General features: G+C 45.3%; 1 protein-coding gene across 15 annotated transcripts in view; it reads left to right on the top strand.

Annotated features, from left to right (window-relative positions):
• Window positions 1–26,097, top strand: part of FRMD4A (FERM domain containing 4A) — a 685,957-nt gene that overhangs the window by 535,381 nt on the left and 124,479 nt on the right. For all 15 annotated transcript variants that reach the window (XM_055352375.2, XM_063709890.1, XM_055352372.2 and 12 more), the window contains one exon: window positions 10,831–10,915. In XM_055352375.2, the coding sequence (XP_055208350.1) occupies window positions 10,831–10,915 (85 nt within the window). The remainder of the gene's footprint in view (window positions 1–10,830; window positions 10,916–26,097) is intronic.

Below are 26,097 nucleotides of genomic sequence, written 5' to 3'. Positions count from 1 at the left end.
AGGCAGTTTTCTCCAAAGGAGTGGTAAGAGAATCGTCTTCATCAAAAACCCAGAACTTGGAATAGGCTTGAGTCCGTAAAAGAGCTTCTGTCCAGCTGGGTACCTTTCCAGTGTGTTTCTAAACAGAAGCACGGTTGGGCTCTGAGCAGCCTCCCCACTCCAGCCATGGCACCTGCATATCTTGACGCAGTCTGACTCGCAGATTCCTCAAATCCTTTCTCCTTTGGTGTAAATGTCTATATATTACATCTACATACCACATGTCTAGGTAGCCTTCGTTGGCAAAGCAGAATCGAGCCACCTGATAGAAGAGGGCCATGGTAGGCTGGGCATGGTGGTTCGTACCTGTACTTTGGGAGGGCAAGGTGGGTGGATCACCTGAAGTTAGGAGGTTGAGACCAGCCCGGCCAACATGGTGAAACCCCATCTCTACTAAAAATACAAAAATTAGCTAGGAATGATGGTGCATGCCTGTAATCCCAGCTACTTGGGAGGCTGAGGCAGGAGAATCACTTGAACCAGGGAGGCAGAGATCATAGTGAGCAGAGATTGTGCCACTGCACTCCAGCCTAGGCAACAGAGCAAGACCCCATCTCACAAAAAAAAAAAAAAAAAAAAAAAAAAAAGAAACAGAGGGTCATGGAAAAGATAACTAACTACCTGAAGGTACATTTTAGAAAGTCAGAGAATGGAGGTACTAACACTGCATGGCTGAGTAACCCAGGTTGGGCTATTATTTGGGACTTATATATTCTTCTGATATAATACATATGCAAAACACCAGGCAGAATCATCACCTCCATTCAACAGATTAGGAAAATATAAGACCCAAATATATTAAATAACATGAATTGGAACTCGGAACCCCTCTCCATCCACTAAGCCAGACAGCATCTCCTCTATAAGCATTTCCTCTGCAGAGGCCCTGAGGCAAGTATCAGGCTGCAGGAGGTTTTGGGGACAGTGGAAGGGAGGACTCAGATCCTGCCTTCATTGACCCATCATTCAGCCTAAGAGGGGCCTGGCCCATCCAGTTTTTCAACCAGCAAATCACCAGGAATGATCCCAGGTGGATTCAGGGTCTTAATAATTACCCAAAAAGGATAAAGACTGGAGAGACGGGAACAATCCATTATTCAGCACCCGTCCATTGCTAAGGCTGATTGTTAATCTTTGCAGCAACCCTGGAAGCAGGTCTGATTATTCTGAATTAAAAAGAAGGAGATGGGGGCCCAGGATGGTCCATAAATTCTTCCCCAGCATGGCTAAGAAGTTACGAAGGCGAGATGAGGTCTCATCTGTTCGGTCAGGTCTGACTCCAATCCTTGTGTCTGTCCTCCCCTACTGCACGCCGTCTGTCTCCACAGGGGAAAAGTGACATCCTCCTCCAATGTGGCATTTCCAAGAGATCCTGTGTATCCCTTCAGTGTGGCAGCCTGCCAAGACCTGTGGCCAGAGGTCTCCACTGTTCCCTGTATAGGCAGGGCCAGGAGCAGCGAAGTCAAAGGCGGCGACCCCATCCCTCTTTGTGACCCACACTTGGCCATGTTTGCGGAACCAGCATCCGCCTGCAAAGATGGTGTTCAGGACAGGTGCACACCACCATGAGTGACAGAGCCACCGCCAGGCCTGCCAGCCTGGTTCCAGCACTACCCGACCCAGAGCTCCCCTGGCAGAGCGCCCCTGCACAGGGACAATCACAGTCACAGGTCTTGGCAGGCTGCCACTCAGAAGGGATACACTGGATATCTTGGAAATGCCACACTGGAGGAGGAAGAGCCATCTCAAATGGTACAGCAAGAATTTTCAGGACCTGAGACATTTGCTGTTGGTCTCACTTGAGAAGGTCTTGCCATTTTCTGCATTTTCTGACACTGTGGACACCCGCGGGAAGGTGTTCTTTGAACTGTGCTTTTCTGTCTCCTAGAAAGAAAACTTCAGGGTCCACTTGCACCTGGTCATCATCCTGAGCTGTGTCACTCCCGAGACTTACAAGCCCAAATCCACCATCATCCCAGCTGTAGCATGCAGCAGCCTGTTCCCTGCTCCTCCTGCGCTGTTTCTGCATCATCATCCATGCCTTCATTTATGGGCTCACAGATGTCCCTTGGCATAAACACTGCTCTAGGAGCCAAGGACAGAGCAGTGAACAAAACTGATAAACCCTGTTCTCAGGCAATTTCACGTCCATTTCCTCCAGCTTCTGAGATCCTATCAGCCCTGCCTGTCCTATTTTTTTGCCAATTCAGTGCAAATCCATTGTGCACCCTTCCAACTACTTCCTGACCCTGGACCACACCTCCCTTTGCTGCTCACACTTTCTCTCTCTCTCCCTTTCTCTCTCTCTCACACACACCCACCCGCAGGGTTGGACTGGTCCTGCCCCACACACACACGCACACACACACACCTTTTATTTCTACCCCCGAGCTTCTGAGTGTGTTCAGGAAAATGTTCATGCAACTTCAGGTTGGTTCATGGTTATCGTGATGAACCCCACACAGATCATCGTATCTCTAGCCGGTTCTGCCAGGGGTGCCTGCTCAGGGTCTCTGTTCCCCACTGTGGTTTCACCTCTTGCTTCAGGTCCCAGATACTCAAGGCTTTTGCTCTAAGAAGATGTTGCTGCTTATGTTTCTGCAGAGAAAATAAAAGCCAGCACCAGGGAGCTCCTAGTCCTACTTCTTTATCCACAAACTTCATTGTATCTTTAATTGTGTTTTTGTGGCTTCTCAGTCCACTCACTGCACACACGCAAATGCATGAGTGTCTCAGAGGAAGACCCTTAGCCCATCATCGAGCACGCACTGATCCACGTGTACCTCAATCCCAGCCCCTTCTGTCACCTCACAGAGCTTCTCCCTCGAGCCTTTCCTCTCTTTTTCTCTATCGTCTCCTCCATGGATTCCTCCCCTTCGTGACCACGTCCCAATCTAACTGAAGAAAACGCCCTCCGTGATGCACAGCCTCCTCCAGCCAGCGCCCTCTGCTACCCCTTCTGCTCTGCTCACAGCAACCGCCGAGAGATGGGTCTGCACTTGCTGTCACCCCCTCCCCACAGGCCTCTCATTGCTCATTCTGTGGCCGTCCAGCTTCTGGTGCCATCGTACCCCCTGGTCACTGGAGGTCTCTCGCCCCTAGCTCCACAGGCATGCTTCTGCCCTGCTCCCATGTGGCTTCTATGGCTCTGGGCTCATTCGAACATGCTCCCTTTCAGTTCCCCCGGCTCTGTGGCACTACACTGTCCTGGGCCACCTCCTCTTTGTCCCCTCTGTCCCTGGCTCGGGGCAGGTTCCCTGCTCTGCTCTGCTGTCCCTCGAGCCGTGGTGTCCACGAGGTCGTGTCTTGCTTGTCTTCTCTCCGTGCACCTTCCCCTGGTGTGATTTCACCCCCATCCACAGCTGCCACTGCAGTCTCTTTGCTGGAGACTCTCCGTCCTCTGCCCCAGTCCTGACCTCTCTCCCGAGCTCCAGGCCGTCTCCACTGATTGGCATTTCCTCACAGATGCAGCTGGAATCTAATGATGTCATCGTCTTTCTGCCTCCAAATGTGCTCCCCTTTCGTTGTCACCTCCTTGTCTTTGTGATGGGCACCATCACCCATGCAGCCCCCAAAACCAGAGACTTGGGAGTCAACCTTGACCTCACCGCTCCCTCCCACTTGCCTCCTCCTGTTCCCTCAGTCGCTACTCGCTGTTATTCCTGCATCTTAAACAGCTCCCTAGCCATCTCTTACTCTCCATACACAGCCTGATAGTAATTAGGGCTCCCATAAACCTCTCCTGGACTCAAGATCTCCTTGTTCATCTCTGCGTCTGGTCTTGACCCCTTCCAAACTCCCCTATATGAAGACACTGAGCATCTTTCTAGAATTCTCATCTGATCCTTGCTCATAACTTTTTTCCAGCTTCCCATTATCCTCAGAAAAGGACATCTTTAGCGTGACTTGCGTGATGTGACTTCTGCCTAACTCTCCAGCCTCACCTCTTCCCACTCCCCTCACCACACAACACACACACACACACACACACACACACACACACACACACACACACACACGTTATAAGCAGCCAGCAGCGGTCAATATATGACCAAGAGCACCTTGAACTGCAAACCATTGTTTAGTGCTATAAGGCTTGGGAACAATGTCTCTCTGATATTGTTCACCAGGCAAGCTTTAGAAATAGGTCAAGAAAAAATATAAGGAAAATATACACACCCAAGGAAGTCTGCGTCGTGTGTGTGTGTGTGTGTGTGTGTGTGTGTGTGTGTGTGGTCTTTTCATAGGCAAAACTTTGTGCTCAGAATGAAGCCTACATGTCTGGATTATTCTTTAATTACATATTCTTCTACCAAGTGTCCTGTAGTTCTGATCATCTCAACTCCTTGTAAGAAAATAAACAGAGATTAGATTTGCCTCTTCAAACTTTGAGTTTCACAGACAATAAACTGAAGCAAGCAGCAAAAAAATAAGAGAGGAGAAGCCTGATCGGGGAGGAAGGATTTTACAGCCAAGTCCACAGGCCGGATTCTTGGTATCTTCCCTGGCTGATGGAGACAGCAGCTGCTACTTCCTGTCACTCGCAATAACAATGATGGCATGGATCTAAAATGAGGTTCCTGCTAACCAGAACTTGCTATATTTCAGCTAGGTGTCCCAGTTAAGATTTTAGAGGCATTGAGATTCTAAGCATCAGAGGCTTGGCTGCAGAAACTCACAGCTTATTGCTTTCATTATCATGGCTCTTATTTGCCACCAAGAGTAGGCATTTTAAATGTGACATTTGTGTTCATTACAAAATGAAATCACTGGTCCATTTAATTAACATTTGCTGTAAATATTCAGTGATTCCCAAGTGCCCAGGGCTGGATGGGAAAGGGAAAGGGAGAGCAGGGGGAATGGAGAAGGAGACCTGGCTGATGTCATCTGGCTGGGCCCTTGCCATCTGACTAGGCAGTGTTCAGTCTGTTGCAACCAGAGGCTTTCACTTGTCAAAGAAGGGGACGGGACTCCCCGAGGCTTTAGAGGCTGTTTAATATTTAATAAGCTCAAACACATAAACACAGAGCACCTATTTCTTTCTCCTTCAGACTCTCTGATAAAATATTCTCGGGTCAGGATCATCTGAGCTAGTTTGGGTGGGCTGTTGCTTGTGGAGTCAGGAAACCTCTTAGCAAGGTCTGCGCTCCATCTAGAGTGTTCCTTTAGACTCAAATAGATGCCCTAAGATTCAGTCCTGCTAAGTGTGCCCCCAAAACCCGTTTAAAATGTAGGTCTGATTATGATTCAGCTGTGGTGAGGCCAGCAGATGAGGAGAGGACAGACATTGAAAAGATTGTCACTCAGTTCCTGGGAGGAGGGGCCACACCATGCCACGCAGGGCCATGTGGGAGGCATTGGGGTTAGTCAGGAGGCAGGGGAGCCGGGAAACAATTGGGCAAGAGCATTTTTTGTGGTTTCTTTGGGGAGGAACGGGCAAGGCTGGGAGAGCAGGCTTGGGATTGGCTAGTTTAAATAATTTCAGCGGGCTCTGCAGCATGGGGGCTGCCCCCTAGTTGTCTGGTACGTGTCCCTAGGGTGGTGAGGGCAGGGAAATAGTGGCCCTGGGTGTGAGAGCCGAGAGGTGGTGGGAGGGGTGGACCCTGGATCCATGGTGACATGTGGAAGTCTTGGGGTCTGGAAATTGGCTAACCCTGGCACCAGCAGTCCCTCCAGGCCCAGCAAGGCCACAGACATCCAAGCATCATAAAGCCATGGTCAATACACAGCCAGACTCGGAACTGTCCATGCAGACCCTCTGAATCCGAGACACAGCCTTCATTTATTTCCCTGGTTACCCAGAGACCTGGAATGTTCTTTGTGAACCCTGGAAGCACTCCCTGCTCCACGCTGGTAGTTAAGGAAATGCAACATCGCCACCTACTGCTGAGGCTGTCCTGAAAATCAGAAAAAGAAGCCACTTTTTTTTTTTTTTTTAAGTCAGATCTGCCTGCCTCGGCCTCCCAAAGTGCTGGGATTACAGGCATGCCCGGCCAAAAACTATGCCCAGCCAAAAACTGGATTAAAAAAAAAGAAGAAGAAGAAGAGGCTGGCCTGTAATCTGAGTACTTTGGGAAGTCAAGGTAGGACAATTACTTGAGCTCAGGAGTTCAAGACCAGCCTGGGCAACATAGTGAGACCCCATCTCGACAGAAAATAAAAAATTAGTCAGCATGGTGGCTTATATCTGTAGTCCCAGCTATTTGGGAGGCTTAGGCAGACAGGTCACTTGAGCCCAGGAGATCGAGGCTGCAGTGAACTGTGGTTGCACACTGCACTCCAGCCTGAGTGACAGAGCAAGACCCCATCTCAAAAAAAAAAAAAGAAAAAAAATTTTGACTTTGAATCCAAACCATCAGCCCTCCCCATCTTCCCAGAAGGCTCTTGTCCCTGGTGCCCCCAGTGTGCACCATGCCTCTCTGGGTGTGCGGGTGGAGAGGTCTGAGCTCTGTTTCTCTGCAGGCGTTTTTGACTCAGCAGTTCCCTGGCAGGGAGGGAAAGCTCAGGATGAGCTCCATACCCTCCCCTAACAGAACAATGATATGACAGGCCCGGAACTCACAGCGTTTTCCAGGCTATCGTCTTGGTGATAAAAGTTAACAGGAAACTGCTTTCCACTTCCGTCGAGAGGAGGTGATTTTTTTTCTCTCCATCTCAGAATATGCATGTTATTTCCTGTACCTTCTCTGCCCCTTTTATGGCTAGACAACGTAGAGCTTGGTGGAAATGAAGGCACTCACAGAGATGTAGAATTTGCCACCTCAATTCAGTTTTCCATCTTATGAGAGTGGAAACGAAAAGGGAAGTGTTATATTTTCTTAATATACTATTCAGGAGAAAATTGGGGTGGAGGAGGCAGGATGTCTTTACTCTTTACTTTTTAAGAACTAAAGCAAATGAGATTCTTTTAAGAAACATATGGCATTACTTTGAAAATTAAGTTATTTCAGACCTTATACGAATTTAGACTCAAAATCATTATTAGAGCACAAAGTCCACTGTCAACTTCAGGAGGCTTCTGTTAATATTCTGGTGTTAGGATTGCTTTCTCTCTTCCTTCCCTCCCCTTTCTCTCCCTTTCCTCCCTTTTCCTTCTTTTCCTTCCTTTAGTTTCTTTTATTATTCTGACTACCCTTTGCCAGAGGCCCTTTGCAAAGGATGTAGATTTATTTATTTATTTTTGAGATGGAGTTTCGCTTTTGTTGCCCAGGCTGGAGTGCAATGGCATGACCTCAGCTGACTGCAACATCTGCCTCCCAGGTTCAAGCGATTCTCCTGCCTCAGCCTCCCAAGTAGCTGGGATTACGGGTGTCCACCACCACGCCTGGGTAATTTTTTGTATTTTTAGTAGAGACAGGCTTTCACCATGTTGGCCAGGCTGGTCTCAAACTCCTGACCTCAGTTGATCCACACATCTTGGCCTCCCAAAGTGCTGGGATTACAGGCATGAGCTACCATATAGATTTATTTTTTGAAAATCAAATCATTAAAAAGTCAGGAAACAACAGGTGCTGGAGAGGATGTGGAGAAATAGGAACACTTTTACACTGTTGGTGGGACTGTGAACTAGTTCAACCATTGTGGAAGACAGTGTGGCGATTCCTCAAGGATCTAGAATTAGAAATACCATTTGACCCAGCCATCCCATTACTGGGTATATATACCCAAAGGATTATAAATCATGCTACTATAAAGACACATGCACACGTATGTTTATTGTGGCACTATTCACAACAGCAAAGACTTGGAACCAACCCAAATGTCCATCAGTGGTAGACTGGATTAAGAAAATGTGGCACATATACACCATGGAATACTATGCAGCCATAAAAAAGAATGAGTTCATGTCCTTTGTAGGGACATGGATGAAGCTGGAAACCATCATTCTGAGCAAACTGTCACAAGGACAGAAAACCAAACACCGCATGTTCTTACTCATAGGTGGCAATTGAACACTGAGAACACTTGGACACAGGGTGGGGAACATCACATACTGGGGCCTGTCGTGGGGTGGGGGTTAGGGGGAGGGATAGCATTAGGAGATATACCTGATGTAAATGACGAGTTAACAGGTACAGCACACCAACATGGCATATGTATACATATGTAACAAACCTGCACGTTGTGCATGTGTACCCTAGAACTTAAAGTATAATAAAAAATAATAATAACAAAATAAAAAGAAATTATAAAAATAAAAAAATTTTAAAAAGAAAAATCATATCAAATTTATTTTGCTTTGAGATGTAAAATTTGCTACTGCAATTTTGCTCTTCATTCTTAAAGAACTAAAAGTTGTTTAACTTTACTGTGCCTCTGAGACCATGGTGGGCTCTATATGAAGACCTTGGTGATATAAGACACCTGCTCCAGAAGCAGGGGGCAGGTGCTTGGCAGGGGCAGGGGTTATGGGCAGAGATCAGCCAGTCCATTAATTTTCAGGCTTTACAAGTATGAGGACCACTGCGTAATTCCTCCAAATTTTGTAGAACCTGAGATGATAAGAATTGTACTAATGATATCTGTGGATTGAGAAAATTTAATGTCTGAAGTTACTCCGAATTCACTCACCAATTTCAAAAAAACTTGAATTGTATTCATCACAGCAGCCTCTGCACACATTTGAAAAATGATAAAAAGCTTTATTTATTTATTTAGTGTGTAGACAAGAGGTTGCAAGCTGGTGGGCCATGGGCTTGATGTAGCCTACAGACATGGGTTTTTATCTTCATGTTTATCCAACAGTAGCATTATTATCCTTCAGGTATGGTAAAAGATACTTTTTTTTTCTTTTTTTTTGAGATAGAGTCTCCCTCTGTTGTTCAGGCTGGAGTACAGTGGCACCATCTCGGCTCGCTGCAACCTCAACCTCCTGGGTTCAAGCAATTCTTCTGCCTCAGCCTCCCAAGTAGCTGGGACTACAGGCACCCACACCCACCCCTGGCTAATTTTTGTATTTTTAGTAGAGACAGGGGTTTCACCATGGTGGCCGGGCTGGTTTCGAACTCCTGACCTCAGGTGATTCCCCCCACCTCAGCCTTCCAAAGTGCTGGGATGACAGGTGTGAGCCACCGCGCCTGGCCAATTATGGATAAATCCTTTTATCTTTTACCATACCTGAAGGATAATGCTACCATTGAGCTTTCCTTTCTAAAAAGACACATGAGGTCCTGTATCTCCAGTGTAGGAACTCTCCTCCTCTTCCATTTCCCACTGGAATCTCAAAGTATCATTTGAAGCTGGAAATTCCAAGTTGTTGCCCCTCAGGTGATTCTATTGATTAGAAGAAGTCATTTTTAAATTAATTACTATAAATGAATAGAACTTCTTGAAGCTAAGGGCATCAGTTTGTTTGCCTTAAACAATGTTGGTCTCTTGTTTTTGCTGCTGTTGTTGTTGTTTACATTGTAGTCAGTTTCCAATATTTAAAAACCAGTGGACTTCTTAGGTAGAGAACCACTTCTTCTTTTACGGTCTGAAGAACAGAAGCCCAGCAGGATGATGTGACTGCCCTGAGTCACACAGAGCTGGGGACTCCATCACTGCTCTCTGACTCCCTCCAGAGGATTCTGGCCCTCAAATTATAACACTATTCTAGAAAACTGTAGTACTTGTTTCTTCTCATTTCACCTTCCTCACCTTCTGCCTCTTCTTGGTGAACCCGGTTTCCAAGAGCCCCAAGTACCCAGCACCCTCCTAGTCCACCGTAAGGGTTGCTACCCCTGCTCAGAACCTTCTTCCCTCCAAGATGTTGCATTTCAACCTTTCCCCGCTCTTCCTTTCAACTCCTAGTCCTTCAGTGCGGCTGGTCATTAGACAGTACAAGCGCATTATCTCATTAAAGAATTTAATAAACTCCAAAGTCAATATTATAAAGGCACATTTAGTGTAAACTTAAATAATGTCAGCATGTTTCATCTTGAAAATATCTATAAGCTCCATCTAGATGAAATCCGATTCTCATTTGGCTTCATATGCATTCATATCACAGTGTTAAGAACACTTAGCATAGCTCTCCGAATGTGCAGAAATCAAATCACACTTCACCACCTTCGGGAGTAGTAGTAACCATTTCAAAGAAAGCTGTGATTAAGAAGAAGAAATTATCTTTTTAAAATCCAACTTGGCTGGGCACAGTGGCTCACATCTATTACCCCAGCATTTCGGGAGGCTGAGGTGGGCAGATAATTTGAGCCCAGCCTGAGCAACAAAGGAAGACTCCATATCTACAAAAAAAAAAAAAAAATTAGTCAGGCGTGGTGGTATGCAACTGTAGTCTCAGCTGCTCAGGAAGCTGAGGCGGGAAGGTTGCTTGAGCCTGGGAGGTCAAGGCTGCAGTAAGCCATGCCCCACTGCACTCCAGCCTGGACAACAGAGCGAGACCCTGTCTAAAAAAAGAAAAAAAAGGAGAAGAAAAGAAAATCCAACTCAATGACAATTTAGGACAAACAAGCAATGTGATGAAAACAAATAACATTATGTAAAATTAGAAAGCAGATAGGACAAAGAAATCAGAGGCCTAGTTTTAGAATTTGTTCTTACAAATTGGTGGCAGACCCAGTTCTTTGGTTATGGTGAGGCCCATTAGGCGTGACCCTAAGCCACTATCAAAACTCCAAAAACAGTTTGTCCTCCCTAGGGAATCATAGAAAAACCATGGATGGTGCCCTTTTCCTTTGTTTATTTAGGATGGGGAATGCCAGCTTTCATCTCAAATCATGTAGCTCAAGAGAGCACTTTATTTTCTGCACCTGCTGTTTCTGTGGTTCACGCACCATTTTTCTCTTTCAGGTTCTATATAGAAAGCATTTCATACCTGAAGGATAATGCTACCATTGAGCTTTTCTTTCTGAACGCGAAGTCCTGCATCTACAAGGTAGGAACTCCCTCTCCCTCAGTTTCCCTCTGAAACCTGAAAGTATCATTTGAAGCTGGAAATTCCAAAGTGTTACCCCTTAGGCCATTTTATTGATTAGGAGAAGTCATTTATAAATTAATTACTATAAATAAATGGAATGTTTTGAAGCTAACGGCACCATTTAATAATGTGATTCCTGACCCGGCGCGCTGGCTCACGCCTGTAATCCCAACACTTTGGGAGGCCGAGGCGGGTGGATCACGTGGTCAAGAGATTGAGACTATCCTGGCCAACGTGGTGAAACCCTGTCTCTACTAAAAATATAAAAATTAGCTAGGCATGGTGGCACATGCCTGTAGTCCCAGCTACTTGGGAGGGTGAGGCAGGAGAATTGCTTGAACCTGGGAGGTGGAGGTTGCAGTGAGCTAAGATCACGCCACTGCACTCCAGCCTGGTGACAGGCGGAGACTCCATCTCAAAAAAAAAAAAAAGGAATAATAATAATAATAATAATGTGATTCCTTTGATCCATGGCTGTGTTTCTGGCTCTGTGGACATGTTTCCTAACCTTATTTTAAAGGTCTCCTGATTTTAAAGATTTCTTTGTCAACTGAGACAAAGGTGAAAAGCCTAGACAAGTATGACAAACGCACTAGTCAACTTAGGTCTTGCAGATAGGAATGAGCTTCTTATAACCAAATACGTGTATATTTGACCATTTTTAGATGGTTTAGCAGCATCTTTCAAAGGGATGCTATTGTCACTTTAAGTGAGACAGTTTCTTTCTTTTTTAAAAAATTGTAAAATGCACATAAATTTACTATCTTAACCATTTTGGAAAATATTTTTATATTTCCATAGGTTTTTGGGGAACAGGTGGTATTTAGTTACATGAGTAAGTTCTTTAGTGGTGATTTGTGAGAATTTGGCTCACGCATCACTCGAGCAGCATACACGGAAGTCAGTTTGTAGTCTCAGCCATTTTTAAGTGTGCAGTTCAGCGGCATTCAGTACACTCACAATGTTGTATAACCATCCCCACCATCATTCACCCAAGAGCTCTTTTCATCTGCTAAACTGAAACTCTATACTCATTAAACAACTCCCCTTCCCCGCTTTCCTCAGCCCCTGGCAACCACTACTTTTTGTCTCCATGAATTTAACCACTCTGGTACTTCATATAAGTGGAATCATATAGTATTTGTCCTTTTGTGTCTGGCTTACTTTACCTAGCATAATGGCCTCAAGGTTCATCCATGTTGGCTGTGTGTGGTGGCTCATGCCTGTAATCCCAGCACTTTGGGAGGCCGAGGCAGGCGGATCACCTGAGGTCAGGAGTTTGAGACTAGCCAGGCCAACATGGCGGAACCCCATCTCTATTAAAAATATAAAAATTAGCCAGATGTGCTGTTTCGTGCCTGTGATTCTAGGTATTTGGCAGGCTGAGGCAGGAAAATCTCTTGAACCTGGGAGGTGGAGGTTACAGTGAGCCGAGATCATACCACTGCACTCCAGCCTGGGCAACAGAGCAAAACTCTGTCTCAAAAAAAAAAAAAAAAAAGGTTCATCCATGTTGTAGCATGCGTCAGAATTTCCTTCCTTTTTTTTTTTTTTTTTTTGTATTTTTCAGACAGGGTCTCTCTGTCGCCCAGGCTGGAGTTCAGTGGTGCAATCTTGGCTCACTGCAACCTCCACCTTCTGGGTTCAAGTGATCCTCCTACTTCACCCTCCTGAGTAGCTGGGACTACAGGTGTGTGCCACCACACCCAGCTAATTTTTGTATTTGTTTATAGAGACAGGGTTTCACCACGTTGGCCAGGCTGGTCTCAAACTTCTGGGCTCAGGTGATCTGCCTGCCTTGGCCTTCCAAAGTGCTGGGATTACAGAAGTGGGCCACCACGCTTGGCTGCCTTCCTTTTTAAGGCTAAATAACATTTTATTGTCTGTGTAGATCACCTTTTGCTGATCCATTCATCCATCAAAAGGCACGGGTTATTTCCAAAACCTTTTGCCTATCACGAATAATTATGTTATGAACATGGATGTCTAAATATCTCCTCGAGACCCTATTCCCAGTTGTTCAGGGTATATACCTATAGGTGGTATTGCCAGATCATAAGGTACTTCTATTTTTCATTTTTTGAGGAGCCATCCCTACTGTTTTCCATAGCAGCTGCACCATTTTACATTTCTACCAACAGTGCCCAAGGGTTCCAGTTTCTCCACATCCTCTCTAACATTTGTTATTTTCTATTTTGCTTTATTAAATTGATGACCATCCCAATGGGTGTGAGGTGTATCTCATTGTGGTTTTGATTTGCGTTTCCCTGATGACTAGTGATGTTGAGCATATGTCCGCATGCTATTGGCCATTTGTGTATCTTCTTTATAAAAAAAGTTTGTTCAAGAGATGATTCCTAATTGACAGCGACAGCCCCTTGTCCTGTATCCAATTGCTCCATAAGCTTGTAGTGTCTGCTTTTGTGGGATGACCCAAAATGCCTACACCCCTTTCCAGCACACACCTCCTCCCGGGGAAGATGGACTTGCGGAATATCACTGAGGTTAGGAACTGCGACATTTTTTTTTTTTTGAGACACAGTCTCACTCTGTTGCCCAGGCTGGAGTACAATGGCACAATCTCAGCTCACTGCAGCCTCCGCCTCCCAGGTTCAAGCGATTCTCCCGCCTCAGCCTCCCGAGTAACTGGGATTACAGGTGTGCACCACCACGCTTGGCTAGTTTTTGTATTTTTAATAGAGATGGGGTTTTGCCATGTTGCCCAGGCTGGTCTCAAACTCCTGACCTCAAGTTGATCCATCCACCTTGGCCTCCCAAAGTGTTGGGATTACAGGTGTGAGCCACCTTGCCCGACCCTAAAAGAACATTTTAAAAAAGAAACACCCACTCCACTGGCTACCCCCGGCATGCACGTAACGAATGCAATGAATGTCTCATGAATGCAACCTCCGTCACACCCCCTTAGGGCTGCTCATTAACAGTAATAGACAAGAACGGTTCATTCCTACAAAGTTCACATGGTGTGTAGGCTTGTTGCTGAGTGCTTTATGTGAATTGTTTAACTGAGTCTTCACAACGCCTTTTGAGATAGACACTGCTTTTTTTTTTTTTTTGAGAGTGAATTTTGCATAAGTTTGTTGATGGTAATTAATTTGGAGGCCAAAATGCATTCTACCCTGAAATAAATCAAATAATACTAAACCTAGGATTTCCCCTTACTCTAAAAATGTAATTAACAAGAAGCGAAAGAGTTTGAGGTATACACCAGCTGACTAATGTAGGGCCACAGAAAGCAAATTAACAGATGTTTTTCTGAATTCACGCTTAAGTTCTACCTCTTACCTGGGTAAAATGTCAGGGACTCGTCTGAAGTCCTGAAGTGTGAGGATTAGTTAGAGTAAAAGTTCTACTAAGGAATTTAAGGGTAGTGCATTCAGTCAGGGCAAATTCCAGATGGACAAACCAGAGAACTTTCAAGTGAAGATTTGATGGGTTTAGCCATTCCTGTGATCTCAGTAAGGAATTTTCTCTTGGTTGTCAGAACACTGATGGAAGATTAAATAAGTCTTTTTTTTTTTTATTTCTTGGAGATGGAGTCTCACTCTGTAGCCCAGGCTGTAGTGTAATGGCATAATCTCGGCTCACTGCAACCTCTGCCTCCTGGGTTCAAGTGATTCTCTGCCTCAGCCTCCTGAGCAGGTGGAATTACAGGCACCAGCCACCACACCTGGCTAATTTTTGTATTTTTAGTAGAGATGGGGTTTCACCATGTTAGTCAGGCCGGTCTCGAACTCCTGACCTCATGATCCACCCAACTTGGCCTCCCAAAGGGCTGAGATTACAGGCATGAGCCACCACACCCAGCCAATTCTTTTTTTAAATAAATAAATAAATGTAAAGCCCAGAGTGTCCTGAATTTTCTAAAAAGTGTTTTATTATTATTATATTTTAAGTTCTGGGATACACGTGCAGAATGTGCAGGTTTGTTACATAGGTATACATGTGCCATGATGGTTTGCTGCACCCATCAACCCAAGAGATAGATGCGGCCTTTTATCCCTGTTTTCCCAGTGAATGAAGATGAGATCACATGCCTAATGAATGGCCAGGCTATGGTGCACCCTGGAGGGAGGCTCTCCTCGTGCGCTTGTCTATGAGGTGTTCGATGGATGGATTCAAAAGAGTCTAGGGAGATACCGCTGCCTGGATTTTAAAATGTAATTAAACTCAGGCCCTAGGGGTTGCAAAAACCCATTAAACCTTAACACACACACACACACACACACGCACACACACACACGTTGGAATGGTATCAGCCATCACTTTCCTTCTGTAACTACCTCAACACATTCACTGCACAGAATAGTTCCACCAATTACAAATGTTCAGAATAACGGAGGGCCTGGTAATGATCAAATTCAGTTCTGTGAAAAGACCTCATTTTGTGACAGTTGCTGAGCCAGGACTTAAACTGGGCTCAAACCCAGCACACTAAGAGGACAGCATTTTGGGGTTTTGCCGAATGGAGGGAAAAGATACCATAATGCAGTTCCAGGTACTTTTAGATTCTTTCCTCTAAGATCCCATTTTCTCATTATAAAGTGGAAATAATAATACTAAACTTACATACAGATGGTAAGAGTGTCAGGTGTTTTTTTTTTAAATAAATGTGAAAGCGCTTTGAAACCAAGTTCAGAAATGAAAGGTGAGCAGTCTCCACCAGGTGGCAGCCTTGGGCAGCGAAGTAAATGCATGGCAAGGCTGAATCCGCGAAATCACTCTCCAGGAGGGCAAGTAAAAAATTGTCCCTGGCCCACGCCTGTAATCCCAGCACTTTGGGAGGCAGAGGCGGGTGGATCAAGAGGTCAGGAGTTCGAGACCAGCCTGACCAACATGGTGAGACGCCATCTCTACTAAAAATACAAAAGTTAGCCGGGCGTGGTGGCAGGCGCCTGTAATCCCAGCTACTCAGGAGGCTCACTCAGGAGAATTGCTTGAGCGAACCCGGGAGGCTGAGGTTGCAGTAAGCCGAGATCGCACCATTGCACTCCAGCCTGGGTGCCAGAGCGAGACTCCGTCTCAAAAAAAAAAAAAAAAAAACCAAATTGACCCAAAGCCTACTTGGGCAGACGCTTGGGGAAAGGGAGAGGAGTTGCGTTCAGTACTGTCTTGTCCCAAATGCTGAGCTGGCACTGAAGGCCTCCGAACATCATGCACGCCTAGGACTTTGCGATTCAGGGAAAATTAAAAAGAATAAATGTCAGAACTAAATACTACAGATGCCCTGAGTGGAGGTGACGACACCTTTGCAGCCAGCCACATTTAGGATCAAGGTCCCGACAGCATCAGCCCACATGCTGAATGTCACCCCAGAACCCAGCCCTCTCTTCTCAAAATCTTTCCTTGGGCTTGGGCACATAAATGACCACAAATGACCAAGGGACAGCATCTTTCAAGTTGATATAGGAGACCAAGTCGCATCCCAAGGCCCCCTGTCTCCCTCCCGTGATCAAGAATAATATTTTCATTTGTACAAATTGCCATTTAAATTTATTTTTAAATTTTTTATATATACTATGATATTTGAGCCTCAGCATCTCTGCGTGAGATGGAGTGAGAATCGCTGGCTTTCCAGAGGAGGAAGTAGGTACAGAGAGGCTTAGTGACTCAGAGACAAAGGACTGGGGGATGGCTGGATAGCCTGTGTAACCTGTGTCAGTGTAAAGATCATGAAAGGCACTGCTGAGTGATTGACAGTTCAGCTTTTGCTGCCGGGCAGACCCAGGTTCTTTTCCCAGCCATGCCCCTTGGTAAAAGGGATAAATGTGGGCACCTCCTGTAACGTCTCCAAGCTTCCCTTTCCTCTCTAATTGAGCGAGGATGTTATAAGGCTCTAACCACAACCTTCTTGGGAAGATTCAGTGAGATAAAGCATGCAAAGTTCTTAGTCCCATGCCAGGCATGTGATTAGCTAGTTGGATTTAGACCTGAGTTTTTTCTCTTGGCTGTGATTCTCTTTGTGCCACCCACACAGCCCCCTGGTGCTTTGGGGACCTTGAAGAGCCCAGAGGGTAGTGTTAGACCCAGATAACCCATCCCGATGCTGATACCCGGATGCCTGGGTTTACCCAGCGTAGGTTTAGTATCTGCTCCCTCCCTGTCTCTTGGGGAACGGTTCCTACTGTATATTAAAATCTAAGTTGTCAAGGTAAAATAAGCCGCTTATTTCTGCTTTTTCAAAGTTCAATTTCATTCACTTTTTAAAGTATTAATATTTGTTTCTATCAAAGTAATAGATGACATAATTTAAAAGTCAAATGGTTCCACAAGGCTGATTATGACAAACAGCTTCCTCCCTGCAACTCCTGCCACTTGCAACAGTTTTAGCTGTTTCTTCTAGTATTTGCCTCCATATAGATAAATAATTGACACAGGGCATTATTCCTTGATTAATTCACTTTTAGGTTGTTGAATTCCTGTTAAAATGGATGAAGACGGCCAGGCACAGTGGTTCACACCTATAATACCAGCACTTTGGGAGGCTGAAGTGGGAGGATCACTTGATCTTAGGAGCTTGAGACCAGCCTGGGCAACATAGTGAGATCCCATCTCTACAAAAAATACAAAAATTAGTCGCGTGTGGTGGCACATGCCTGCAGTCCCAGCTTCTCTGGAGGCTGAGGTGGGAGGATTGCCTGAGCCCCAAAGGTGGAGGTTGCAGTGAGTCCAAGAGTCCAGATCACACTACTGCACTCCAGCCCGGTGGACAGAGCGAGACTTTGTCTCAAAGAAAAAAAAAATAAGGAGGTAGATTTAGATTATAACCACCCACATTTTATTTCCTTTTCCATTTTCTTAGTATGGTGATAGCATAATTCTGGCTTAAAGCCATAGTCATCAGCATGACATTATCGTGACTAATCCAAGTAGTATCCTGTGGTTGCAGCTCGTTTTTTAGACAACCCATTGTTTTACCCAAAGGGAATACTTGCCTTGCTTTCACTTATTTAGTTACTACATACCCTTCACTTTTCTCCCAAAAGTTCCTACAGATTCTCAGATGTCTACCAATATTAATTTCCAGCTACGTCAGGTAGTTCTCGTTCCTCTTTGGTTTGATTTTGGTTGCTGTGGCAGCTGCTACTGCTGTTGTTTTTCCAGGACCTCCCTCTTAGACTCCTCCAGCCTCCTGCTCCAGCCTGGACTTGGTCTCATGCAGAGTCTCAACCCGGGATGCCACATCCCCATCAGGGTCTTTCCTTCTCCCTCGTTCTGTATTGGGTCCTCTCTTTCCCGGATCTGGAGTCTTCCTGTTTTTTGTTTTACACCATTGTTTCGCTGGAGAACATCCTGCAATCAATCCAGAGAAAGCGCATATGGGAAGTAAAATGTTTGGATACCGGCATATCTGAAAAAGTCTTTATTCTAGCTTTGTATCTAATGAATAGTTTGACTGGATATAGAAATATACAAAAAAAAATTTCTCTCAGAATACCAAAGGCGTTGCTCCGGAAAAGCCCAGCATCCTATCCATTGTATGTGACACCCCCTCAGGCTCCCCAACAATGGGATCCTTTGGGAACTCCTTTTTGCTCCTTCTGATCTAAAATTTCAGGATGGGTGCCCTGATATGGGTCTTTGTAAATCCATTGTACTCTGTGTTCGATGGGCACTTTTAGTCTGGAGACGTGACATGCATTCTTTTTTAGCTGTGAGGTTCTTTTTGGATTGTTTCTTTGACATCTTCTCCCCTCTTGCCTGTGTCCTCTCTTTCCAGAATTCCTATTTATCAAATGCTGGGCATGGCCTCCCACTCTTATACTTGTCTCTCCAGCTGTCTATCTCTGTCTTTTTATTCTACTTTCTGGGAGGCTTTGTCAGTATTTACTTTAATCTCTTCTCTGGATTTTCTAACTTTTGCCATTATGGTTTTGTTTTTTGTTGTTGTTTTTTTTCTTAAATTTCTAAGAGTTTCTTTATATTATCTGATTTTTAATATTATGCTATTATTGTTTCACGAACATAATATCCTCTCTTATCACTCTGATAATATTAGTTATCATTATTATTCTGTGTTTCCTTCCAGCTCTTTTTTTCCAGTTTATTTGTGTTGGTCTCTCTTTCCTGTCCAAGGTTTCCTCAGTTGTCTGCTGGCCCTGGTCTGTTGCTTCACACTTAGAAACTAAGCAGATGCTACATTTCAGGGTGGGATGGTCCCCCAGTGGGTGTCCCTGTGACATGATCCCGTCGCAAGCTGGTTCTTTCCCTGGGGAACCCCGAATATCAGTGTCTTGGTATCTGGACATCTTTCCTCTCTGGCTCTCCATTCTCTCCAGAAAAAACCCTTCCCTTCCTGCCTGGGACATGTCCTCCCACATCCAGGGATCGGGAGGGAACAGTCTCCACACTGGGTATAGAATTCCATGTAATTCCTGCACTTCCGGTCCACTTCATCCCTGCTTCCTGTTCTTCTTCAGAGAACGAACCTCTCATCTCTTTAATAGCAGAAAGGCGAGGAAAGGTGTTTGGCTTTGTTTTGCTATTTTTCCCAAATTGTGAACACTGCCTTCCTACCTTACTCTCTCTTTCCCAGCAGGCAGGAGGCATGGCCACAGCAGACACCCCTCTCACTTTCTCTTCCCTTCCACCCCCCTACTTTATACAATAGAGCAGGAAAATGTAGTCATAATCTATCCAAGTTGCAGAAAATTAAAATATGGATATGAGACAGCGGGGCTGTCATTGTGTGCTTCCGGTGGAGCCGGAGGAAGTGTGGAATAGGATTCCCACATGGTCCAACAGTGTTTCTGATGTGCTTGAACTCACTAAGGAGACAGGTGGGTGATAGAGAGGACGTTGGCCAGGGCGTGGGTACATCTCATTTAGAAATGTGAGTCCCGTCCCATGGGAAACTCTCACAGGAAGCCTGCCTGGAACGCTGCGTGTTCCCTGGAAAGAGACCAATAAGACGGCACAGCTTTCCCGCCAAGCCTTTTCCATCTGCTCCTCTCCCTCTTCCGGTGTGGCTTCCAACAGCCAACTGAAGGTGCCCATCCATCAGCCCCTGCAGGAGGCAGCGGACTTGTCCCATGAGACAGGAGCGAGTCAGGGAATGTGGACCCTCAGCTCTTCCCACACTTTCTGGCTGCAGGATTGAATCCTGCCTATTCTGGGTTCTGCACTGACAGAAGATGATCCACCATCAAAAATTCGTCATCACAGTGATGTCTGAAAGCTTTGCAAACATAGGTCATAAAATGACAGAGTCTGTTTAGTTTTTTATCAGAAAGATTTCCACAAGTTATACATCTTACAGCTATAAGAGAAATCAAGAAATCACCAGCTCCCAATCTTCTTCACATGCAAACCTTCAGAGAGAAAAGAAAATTGGTGCTCACGTCGAAAGACCTTTCCATTCAGTTCCTCAGAGAAGTACTTTGATAGTTCCTTGATTGAGGTTAGGTGGCGTGAGTGGCTGTCAGAATGACTAGATGCACCATCAGTATCATCCAAAAGGCCACCGAGGTGGCTAACTAGGAGAAAGGGCTGTATTGGCAGTACCAGTTTGCAAGCTGAGAAGAGAAAGTCTCCAGCGTGGACTGAAGGTGCTCTTTTTGAAGAGGGGAAGGGCAGGTCAGGTTTTATGACTCACGGTGTTCGTATTACATAATAGAGTCATACACATTCAGCAGGTTTCGGGAAAAGTTATGCATAGTTACGAAGGAGTGTCGAGTGTGTGTGCCATAGGTAGACATATAGGTGACATACTTACCATGTTTACTTTGGTTTTTTAAATTTTTAATTGTTGTGGGTACATAGTAGGTGTCTATATTTATGGGGTACATGAGATATTTTGATACAGGCATGTAATGTGTAATAACCACATCAGGGCAAATGGGGTATCCACCCCCTCAAGCATTTATCCTTTGTGTTACAAACAATCCATTTCTACTCTTTTACTTATATTAAAATGTACAATTCAATCATTATTGACCACAGTTACCCTGTTGTGCTATCAAATACTAGGTCTTATTCATTCTTTCTATTTTTTTGTACCCATTAACGATCCCCACCTCTCCCACCCTCACTACCCTTCCCAGCCTCTGGTAACCATCCTTCTATTCTGTCTCCATGAGTTCAATGGTTTTCATTTTTAGCTCCCACAAATAAGTGAGAAAATATGAACTTTGTCTTTCTGTGCCTGGCCTATTTCACTTTACATCATGACCTCCCGTTCCTTCCTGGGATGGCTTTTAGCATTAAAATGAGGTGGAATTTGAGGCTCTTTACCTCACCAGGTGAACTATAGGACACAAAGACGGTTTGTGTGCAGCCTCTGCGAACTGCTGAAACTGGCCTAAAGTCTACAGTAGCTCCTCAGAAGAGAATGTTTGTAAGGCTGGCCCTCTGTCCAGTCAGAGTTGTAATGGTCTGGGTTGGAAACCAGCACTGACAGCTCCTATTGGTAGAAAGTTTAGCCACAGAAATTGAGAAATTTGCTAGGCCAGCTGGCCCTGAACCCTCTACCTGTAGGTAACTTAACCTTAGATTCTGGTGTACTTGATAAAGGGGCATCTATTCTGGTCTCTAAGATCACATCAGGAATCTAATATTTCACCTGTATAAGTTTGCCCTTGCCCAAAGGGATTGGCTATGAACTCTTTGTTTATTTATTTATTTATTTATTATATAATAATAATAAATATTTATTATTATATAATAATTATATATAATATAATATATTATATATCTTTATTATATATTATATAATTTTTTTTTTGAGGCGGAGTCTTGCTCAGTCACCCAGGCTGGAGTGCGGTGATGTGATCTCAGCTCACTGCAACCTCTGCCTCCTGGGTTCATGCAATTCTCTTGCCTCAGCCTCCCGAGTAGCTGGGACTACTACGGGCATGTGACACGATACCCAGCTAATTTGGTTTTTTTGTGTGTTTTGTTTTGTTTTGTTTCAAAGTGAAACAGGGTTTCACCATGTTGCCCAGGCTGGTCTTGAACTCCAGGGCTCCAGTGATCCTCCTTCCTTGGCCTCCTAAAGTGCTGAGATTACAGGCATGAGCCACCGCACCCAGCTGGCAATGCACTCTTTAGGGACATTCATCACATTTCAATTATGCTTCGTCTAAAAGCACTAACCTCCCCCAGCAGTGATAACCAAAGAAACAGGACTGTGCTTGCCATCTGGAGATGGGCTGAAATATGCTTCTTTAGGCTGGAAGAGAAGTTGGTACCAGCATTTTTCTCAGTGGATTTTTAAGCTCATCTTCCATGGCCTATCACTGTACTAGGCACATAGCCGATGCTCAGAAAATTATTTTTTAATTGGTTACTTTCCAAGGGAGCAAGGATTTGCATATTTCCTGAGAAATCACTGAGTTTTGTTGCCTACACTGCACTGAAAACAAATCATGACATAAAGGAAAAGGCTTAAAATTTCTCCTTTATGGGTGTTCTTGGGAGGGTGCAGATCTTGTCCAAATTGGTCTGGGAGCCTCTGCTGGCCAGGCGTGGTGGCTCATACCTATAATCCCAGCACTTTGGGAGGCCAAGGCAGTTGGCTTGAGGCCAGGAGTTTGAGATCAGCCTGGGCAACATAGCAAGACCCCAACCCTACAAAAAAATATATATTTAATTAGCCAGGCATGGTGGCACACATTTGTAGTCCCAACTACTTGGGAAGCTGAGATGGGAGGATCACTTGAGCCCACAAGTTCGAGGCTGAAGTGAGCTAGGATGACACTGGGGCATTCCAGCCTGGATGACAGAGACCTCATCTCTTAAAAAAAAACGGAGTTTAAGTAATCATCCTTGGGCCACATTTGCAGTTTAGGTCTAAATGCTATCACTCTTGTTGATATTGAAATAAATGGTCTTTATTCAATACCTTCAACATGCTTTGCTAATGATCAGATGACGTCATCTCATCTGTAGGTGGGAGAACCAAGCCAAAGCCCAGAATCACATTCTAGAGGACAACATAAATATCTGCAGGTTTAGAGCATGCCCTTGTAGGACAGAGGGGGTATGAGAGAAGGACAGACAGGTACCTTCTTTTTCAACTTTCAAGAAACAAGCTTACATGGATCTGTCGTCTTGGCTGTGCCCATGATCTCTAAAAGAATGATTCCAGGCCAGGAATCAGTAGCTCACAGCTGTAATCCCAACACTTTGGGAGGCCAAGGCAGGAGGATTACTTGAGCCCAGGAGTTCAAGACCAACCTGAGAAACATAGTGAGACCCCCATCTCTACAAAAAAATTAAAATTAGCTAAGCACGGTGGTGTGTGCCTGTGGTCCCAGCTACCCAGGAGGCTGAGGCAGGAGGATCACTTGAGCTCAGGAGTTCAAGGCTGCAGTGAACTATGATGGTGCCACTGCACTCCATCCTGGGCAACAGAGCAAGACCCTGTCTCAACAAAAATAAATAAATAAAAGTAAAAATTGTTTAAAATAGAAGTTAATAAAAGAGCAATTCCTTGAGATCCTGACATGGGCTGTCTGCGGTGGGGTGGACAGCATGAGAAATCCCAACGCGGCAGAGTTAGGGTTGCAGCTGAGCATGAGTGGCATTCACCTCGTGGATCATTAGACAAACATGAAGTGACTTGATGCTGAAAAACTGGCAGAGGACTAAGAATGAGGAATTGTGCGAGATCGCATCAGTCTCATCCTGCACCACAGCCCCGTTTGCCCCGGGGGCAAATTTGCGTAGTTATGATGAGTTGTGCAATGAGGCATAGAGCCACAAGAAGAGAGCAAGTTGGGCTAAATATGGGCATTGTGTCCCACTTTAATGATATACGGTGTATTAGTCAGAGGGACAGAACCGATAGGATATATATAGATATACAGAAAGAGACTTCTTATGAGGAGTTGGCTCACAAGATCATGGGGGCTGAGAGATCCCACAGTCTGCTGTCTGCAAGCTGGAGACCCAGGAAAGCCAGTGGTGTCAGTCCACTGGCTGAGTCCAAAGACCAGAGAACCAGGGAGCCAGTGGTATAAGTCCCAGTCCAAGGACAAGAGAAGATGAAATGTGATGTCCCAGCTCAAAAAGCAAGGGACAAAAAGAAAGAAAGAAAAATGAAAAAAGGGGCAAGCTCCTCCATCCTCCATCTTTTGTTCTATTGAAGCCTTCCAGGATTGTGTGATGTCCACCCACACTGGGGAGGGTGGTCTATTGAGTCCACTGATTCAAATGCTGATCTCATCCAGAAACACCCTCATAGACACATCCAGAAACTGTTTAATCTGGGCGACTCGGGGCCAGACACAGTGGCTCATGCCTGTAATCCCAGCACTTTGGGAGGCCGAGGCGGGTGGATCACTTGAGCCCAGGAGTTCTAGACCACCCGGGGCAACATGGTGAAACCCTGTCTCTATTAAAAATACAAAAAGTTAGCTGGTTGTGGTGATGGGCACCTGTAATCCCAGCTACTCAGGAAACTGAGGCACAAGAATCGCTCGAACCCAGGAGGCAGAGGTTGCAGTCAGCCGAGATGGTGTCACGGCACTCCAGCCTGGGTGACAGAGCAAGACCCTGTCTCAAAAATAAATAATCTGGGTAACCCTTGGCCTGTCAAGTTGACACATAAAATACACCACAGACACGGTGACCAGTACACACACTTACGCACACACACACACACACACACACACAACCCATCTCTTTTAAAACAAAATCTTCCATCTCTACTAAAAAATGCCAAAAATTAGCCAGGCGTGGTGGTGGGTGCCTGTCGTCCCAGCTACTTGGGAGGCTGAGGCAGGAGAATGGCCTGAACCCAGGAGGCAGAGCTTGCAGTGAGCCGAAATCGCGCCACTGCACTCCAGCCTGGGCGACAAGGCAAGACTCCGTCTCAAAAAAAAAAAAAATCTTAGTAAAGATTCCTATAAATGCTAAGACATACTAAAGAACAAAGGCAAAACTGTGGAGTTCAGATTATCTATAGATACTCATCAGCAGAAATAAATAATATAGATCTAATACTTGTAGTGTGTTTTATATTTCCAAGTCACTTCATTTATGCCTCACCAAACCCAGTAAAATAATTGGAAAGGAAATTGTTATCCCTATTTTACTCATAAGGAAAATCAAACTCAAGGTCAGGTGGTTCAGTCCATGTCCCCAAGGCATTGGAGGGTTAAGACCAGAATATGGGACTTTCAGGGGACAGTAGAAATAATCTTAAGGAGGATGGCATGCCACTATTATCTTTAGATGTTTTGTGGGTAAGAATAAATGTGGTGATACCTGGTGAGAATTCGTTAGGAAAACGCTTGGTGGCTTTCCTAACCCTACAAGTGGTTCCGAGTGGACTTTGCAAAGACTGTCCTTGTCAAAATCTTCTCGACCTACTATATGGTTGTCAATTACATTTTCTCACGGAATTATCTCATTCATCTTACATGAGAGTTGGAATTCCTGCAGTTCCGGACCATGGTGGGCTGCTTTTCATTAAGATTCTTGGTTAAATGTAAAGACCACCACCAAGTCCCCCTGAGCAAAGAGGCCCTCCGGCTCTCAGGACTCTTGGAGAACATCCGTAACACCTGCCATTTGGGGTTCCCACGGGCCCACTTGTTAGAAACACTTGGAGACCCTCAGATGGAAATCTTTCTGAGAATATTGTTAGCCATGGTGTTGCTGATAAATGACCTCAGGCCTCTTCCTTCGGCAGTTCAGTCACCTGGGATAAAACAACACGGTGTGGGAGGAAGTGGGGCAGCCCTTCCCACCCCTACTCAGAGCACGTTCACACACACACACACACACACACACACACCTGCAGACGGTCACGGTTTGTCTTTCCATACCATTTCTCAAAAGATCAAAGGAAGCAGCGTGCATTATTCAGTAGTAAGGAAAGCAGATGCCTAAAGTACACACCCAGTGGCCACAGTCACCAAAGGACCTTACACTTCCTCCTGCCAGCATCGCCCTGGGCTTCTCTAGAGTCTCAAAGCAGTTATTCCTTGCCCACCAGACAGCCCAAGATTCCCAGGCTAGATTCCAGCTCAGACCCTGCAGAAACCCCTCCCTCCAATGGCCGCAAGAGCACTGGGGGCTTCACCGCAGAGCTGTGGATTGCATAAGCGCAGAGGAATGTTACACCTCAGCCCCTGCATAAGGCAGATGGAAGCCACCCTCAAGCCTCCGGGAAG

This window comes from Gorilla gorilla, chromosome 8 (assembly GCF_029281585.2).
Source record: "Gorilla gorilla gorilla isolate KB3781 chromosome 8, NHGRI_mGorGor1-v2.1_pri, whole genome shotgun sequence".
Lineage (NCBI taxonomy): Eukaryota > Metazoa > Chordata > Mammalia > Primates > Hominidae > Gorilla > Gorilla gorilla.
Note: the sequence above shows the minus strand (reverse complement) of the source record. Positions and strands in the feature narration are given on the sequence as shown.